The sequence below is a fragment of the Lutra lutra genome, chromosome 12, assembly GCF_902655055.1.
Source record: "Lutra lutra chromosome 12, mLutLut1.2, whole genome shotgun sequence".
In the NCBI taxonomy this organism is placed as follows: Eukaryota; Metazoa; Chordata; class Mammalia; order Carnivora; family Mustelidae; genus Lutra; species Lutra lutra.
This window is the reverse complement of record NC_062289.1, coordinates 45,835,274-45,841,273: the sequence shown is the minus strand read 5'-3', so window position 1 is coordinate 45,841,273 and position 6,000 is coordinate 45,835,274. Positions and strand designations below refer to the sequence as shown.

General features: G+C 42.3%; 1 protein-coding gene across 1 annotated transcript in view; it reads left to right on the top strand.

The window, feature by feature from the left end:
- Window positions 1-4,932: 4,932 nt before the first annotated feature.
- Window positions 4,933-6,000, top strand: part of TAF4B (TATA-box binding protein associated factor 4b) — a 133,869-nt gene continuing 132,801 nt past the window's right edge. Inside the window, exon 1 of the mRNA XM_047698102.1 lies at window positions 4,933-5,758. Within this exon, the coding sequence (XP_047554058.1) occupies window positions 5,416-5,758 (343 nt within the window). The 5' untranslated portion in view covers window positions 4,933-5,415. The remainder of the gene's footprint in view (window positions 5,759-6,000) is intronic.

Genomic DNA, 6,000 nt, shown 5'->3' with positions numbered 1-6,000 from the left:
ATTCCCTCTCTGCCCTCTTTTCCTCCTCTCAAAATAAAATAAAATAAAATATCCTTGGTTGGGCACCTAATTTCCCAACTGCCATTGCAGTCATCCCTATTCCAGTCAATAGCCCCTTATGCTTCCAGTTTGCCTTGACCAGAAACCTTTAAACCATCCTTAACTCCTTTCTCATACTTCACACTCAATGCATCAGGAAAACCTGTTGGAACTAACATCAAAATATTTCCAGAATTTGACCACATTTTACCACTTACCCCAGTATCACCTTAGTCTAAGCCACCATCATCTCTCACTTGGGTTTTCCAGTAGCCTCCTTAAATAGTCTCTCTAAAATTATCTCTATGTTATTATCCTGGTATATTATCCTATTATTATCCTATCCAGTTAGCCCTCTAGGACTATTCATAGAGCAGTCAGAGTGAAGTTTTAAAAATATAAGTCAGATAATGTTCCTTTGCTGCTCAAAATCTCCCCATGCTTTTCCAACTCTCAGGGTAAAAAGCAAAATCCTATCAGGCCTACACAAGGCCTGATGTGATTTGGCTGCCTTCTCTTTCTTTCTTCTTCCATGTACCAACAGTACTTCTCATCCACTTGTTTGACTTCCTTTTGCAGGACATGCATCACCATCTAAGATACCATATAATTTACCTTTTCATTTTTTATTTACATTTTTATAATTTACATTTTTACATTTTGTCTGTTTCCACTGGAATGTATGGTTCACAGGGACAGGGATTTCTGTCTTTTCTTTTTTTACTGATATATTCTCCGCTGCCAAGCACACAGTAAGCATACAATGAACACTGGTTATATGAATGAATGATTATATTCATTATGTATGAATTATATGAATATGGTTATATGAAGGAATGACTGAAGGGATTGGGGAGGAAGATCTTCTAAGAAGACATAATTCCAGAAAATGAGAGCAAAAACAGACAATACAAGTAAAAAGTTCTGTGAGTGCAGAATCTTTTAGAAAAATAAGATTATTTCTGAGATTACAGCTTCTTAAGTAGTCATTGCTTTTTGTACACTTACTATGAATGAAAAGGAGGGAGTACTCCCACTTTTAGAAAACACCCATCTTGCTAGGTTAAGGCAGTGATTGTAATTAGCTTAAGCAGGTTAACATAGTTACTCAGCTTCATGACGTTCAGTGGTTTCCTGAGTGCTAAGGGAAGGAGACTAGGGAGTATGTAGCTGTACTTAAAAGATTTCGGTTGTCACTAAGATTATATATTTTAAGAAAAAGCTTGTATTAATTTTTGATTATGCAAGTAAATTAGAATATACACAAATATAAACAGGAAATGATCACTTAGAATGTTTCCAAACAGATGTCCTCTGTTAAGAGTTTGGTGTATGATCCAGATTTTCTTCTGAGCATGTATCTGCCTGCTTTTTGGTTTATTTATTTATTTTTTTAGCTTACAAAAAAATGGAATCATTCTTTCTATACTATTGTCTAACCTCCTTTTTACATTTAACAATATACCATGATCATTTTTCCAATAATGTACCTCTACAAGTATAAATCTGAGTGGCTGATTACTAGTCCATAGTGTGATGCATCCCTTATGATAGGATCTTTCTGTCATATCCACTTTTTGTAGGAGCATGAAAAGTGTCTCAGACCTCATTAAACTTTTAGTGAAGGCATAAAAAATGGAAGTCATTAATGAAGTCAAACTTCTTAAGACTTTAAGCTGCATTCCTTTAAGAGGACAGAAATGACAGACTGGTGTTGTAGGAATGTGTTGTACTGCAGAAAAGTATTTAACTGTTGTGAGGTAAAAGCCCAGATACTGGCCTAGGTTCGAGGTATAGAGCTTGAGGCTATTTGTTTCTGACTCAATTTGAAGCTGAGGCCGTAACCATCTTAGCCAAATAGTTAGGTTTTCTCAGGCAGATTTTTCAGCTGATTTCATTTCACGGATTAAGAAAGCTTCCTGTTGGGGCGCCTGGGTGGCTCAGTGGGTTAAAGCCTCTGCCTTCAGCTCAGGTCAAGATCCCTGTATCGGGCTCTCTGCTCAGCAGGGAGCCTGCCTCCCCCTCTCTCTCTGCCTGCCTCTCTGCCTACTTGTGATCTCTGTCTGTCAAATAAATAAATAAAATCTTAAAAAAAAAAAAAGCTTCCTGTTTAAATTCTACAGTGTAGTAAACTTTTATTCATTTTCCGAGGAGACCATAGACTTATGGAAAATCAAAAGGATAGTAAGGGTAATTTGCATTGTTCACCGAGTAATTGTACCCTTAGCCTTTGGTTTTGCCTAAATTAAAGTGCATTCATGTATGTGTGTAAAATACTGAAATTTGGAAATATAAATTGTGTTTGTTCACAGTTTTATTTCACTACCTGAGTTGATGAGCAGAGTCTGAGGTAATTAATGACTTAATGAATTAATGTCCCTCATTTAGAAGGTCCTATCTGGTCTGAATATTTGTGTCTCCCCAAAATTCATTATGTTGAAATCCCAACTCCCAAATGTTCTGGTATTAGCAGGTGGGGCCTTTGGGAGGTGGTTAAATCATGAGGGTGGGACCCTCAGAATGGAATTTGTACCTTTTGAAAGACCTCCAGAGAGGTTCTTTATTCCTTCTGCCTTTTGAAGACAGGGGAAGCCTGTGATCTAGAAGAGAGCCCTCACCTGACCATCCGGGGACCATGATCTCAGATTTCGAGTTTCCAGAACTGTGAGCAGTAAGTTTCTGCTGTTTATAAGCTACCCCTCACCTAATCCCCAGAGGTATAAACATCCAGTTACAAAATAAATCATAAGTCATGAGGATGTAATATACAGCATAGGGAATAGTCAGTAATATAATAACTTTATAGTGGCAGTAGCTAGTCCTATCAAGGTGATCATTTCGTAATGTATAAAAATGCTGAATCGCTGTCATACACCTGAAACTAGTATTGTATATCAATTATAATTCAATTAAAACAAACAAACAGTGTGGCATTTTGTTACAGCTGCCTGGATAGACTAAGACAGAAGATAAATGAGTAAGTGTTTCTCAACATCTTTAATTTTACGAATATTTTAACAGATAAACATAATAAAAATCATGGTATAATTTCCTCTGCATTTTTTTTTTTCTCACATGGAGAGATAAAATGCATTTTGCTTCCCTATGTTTACTGTTTTAGTGCAAGTTTCTGTAGAAGGAAAATGTAGCAAACATGATTATTACTAAACTCCAAATTCAGGAGTAAATACTTGTGCCAGGTAAGACATATATTCTTTGCAACTAGAAAACTAACGTTTCCATCAATGAGACAAATAATAGAGCAAATTATAACAAAATGTTCAAGGTCATTTTAAAGAGAAAGTGTATTTCCTCAGTCAAGCCTCTTTGTAATTTGATTGAGGTTATTTGCATATCTAAACAAAGTATGTGAGTTGGGGGTGGGGTTTAATTAAAGTTCAGAGAGGGAGAGTCCTCAGAGCCAACTCTGAGCCTTCCTTCTACAAGGGTTTATTGGATTACACTCTGTGGAGAAAAAAAAAACAAGGCTAAAGAATTTGCCCAGCTACTAAAAAGCAGATCTAAGATTCGAAGCCTCTAGACCATCTAGCTTCACTGAAAATGTTGCATAGATCTATTTAATTCATTTAGCAAATATTTATTAGACATCTTTTATGTGCAAGGCATTTTGCCAGGGACATATGGGATATATGATGAATTAGGTATTTGTGGAGATATGGAAAGAGATGCACTTTGGTTTCATACAGACTGTTTTGGGTCCCAGTTCCTTGGAAAATTACTCTTTTAACCGCAGTTTTTAAGTCAATACAATGAAATGGCTGTTAAAAACAAAATAAAACAAGAAAATGTTCCTCTTAGTGACCAGCACACAAGGGGCCCTCAATAAATTTATCCTTTCCCCAACTCCACGGTATTTTCTAGAGGCCACGTGATCAGTAAGCCTTCTTGAATGGGGAAGGTTGTAAATGACTGAACTCATAGATGGGCTGATTTGGACTGGTTGAGATGGCAAAGACAGCAAATGTAGTGAAGTGTGAAAGCTGTGAAGATTCTCTCCACTGGCGTTTACAGGAACGGAGAAAACCAGCCGCTGTAAAGATCGCCTTGCCTGCCTACTTGCAAAATCTCCTTCAGTTATAGTGTCGGTTCCTATAAACATAATCTTCCGACAAAAGCCTGAAATCAAGGCATCCTCTCTAACTAGATCCCTAAGGAGCAAGTTTTTCCTGATTCACTTAACAAACACTTTCCACTTTTTCAAATAATATTTAGGATTGCAGTTGAAATCTAATTGCTAGAATCTGAAGAGGCAGGAATCAAAAGACACTGTCCCAGTTTTCAAGGAGACAAAACGTAAACAATTTACGTTTAGAGGTGATAAGAGATACCTATAGCCGCCCAAAGGAAGAAAACGATATTCCCTTGGGGCAGCTCTAAAGTCATAGGAAAACAGACATATTTTGCCTACTATAAAAATATACGCCATTCTTAAACATTTAAAAGAAAGAAACTGACAATTTTTTTTCAGTGTCAATTTTAACGCTCATTTTGCGACGCTTTAAGGCAAAGCTCGCAGAAAAACAAGAGGAAGCGTGGTTTTGTCTGCGTTACCGTTCTCTGAAGCCAGTCCCCATTTTTTCCTCAAAGTAAAAGCGTGTGGCAATCACACTCCTGGATTTTAAAGGAACATACCATTGGGGATACAAGGAGAGGAACCCGAATGTCGCAGTTTTCCAAGTGCAGTCTGCCCCTCCCACATGGTAGGTTTTTGGCAACTTGACCCTCCTTCCTCCCGATGCGGGGGAAGATTCTAACGCCCTCTGGAGCCGTCCCTAGTAACGTCACGAGCGCGATTCCAGTCTGTGGCCAATCACAGGGCCGGATTCCGGGGGAAGCCCGGGGTGGCGGCGGCGGCCTGTGCGCGTGCGCGAGGTCTCCGCGTGGCTATATAAACATGGCTGGCGTGGCCGCGCGGTGGGGCCACGCCGAGTGTGTGTAGGGGGCCTTGGGGCGCTCGGGTTTGTAGTTTTGAAGTTTCTGGCGGGGGAACTGGGGCGCAGAGCTTTGCTGGATGGTGGGAGCCGAAGTGACGCCTTCCGGGCTCCGCTGCTGCCGGACCCGATGCTGAAGCGCCGGGCTGAGCCGGCGCACGTGTGAGCGCTGCTGAGGAAGCGGCGAGCGGCCGAGCAGGTGTCGCTGCGACCGGGGCCGCACGGATCAGAGTGAGGTGCGGGACGCGCGGGTCTCGGTGTCCAGCCGGCGCCCGTCACCCACTTCTGTGTCGCGGCCCCTGCGCCTCTCCCTAGCGATGCTGTGGAGCCGGAACTGCTCTGGAGTCGGCTGCCGCTTGTCAAGCCTACCCTAGCCTCTGTTCCCGGAACGGCAGCGTCGCAGCTGCCGCTGATCCACCTGGGGATGCCCGCGGGCCTCACGGAACCGGCCGGCGCCGCTCCCCCGGCCGGTGTGAGCGCCTCCGGGACCGTGACCATGGCCCCCTCTGGGACTCTGCCTGTCCGGGTGGAGAGCACCCCGGTGGCCTTGGGCGCCGTGACTAAGGCTCCTGTCAGTGTCTGCGTTGAGTCCACGGTGTCCCAGCCCCTGCGGTCCCCCGTGGGTACCCTGGTGACCAAAGTGGCTCCTGTCAGTGCTCTTCCTAAACTCAGCAGCGGCCCCCCGCCGCCTGCTCCTCAGATAGTCGCTGTGAAAGCCCCCAACACCACAACAATCCAGTTGCCTGCTAATTTGCAGCTTCCTCCAGGTATGTCGATCACCTTTTCCAGCCTACCTATCGGTCCAGCCAGCGGCGACACGGGAAACGTCGCAGCTCTGGATTGTGCCTTCTTGCTGGTAGCTCTAAAAACAAAACAACAAAAACAAAAACAAAAACAAAAAAACTCAGCTAAGAAAACCTTTCATAATCGACTTTGCAGGGCAGTGGTTTGGCTTTACAATTAATATAGCTTCTTTGAATCATTACTGCATAGTTTTTTACATATTTAA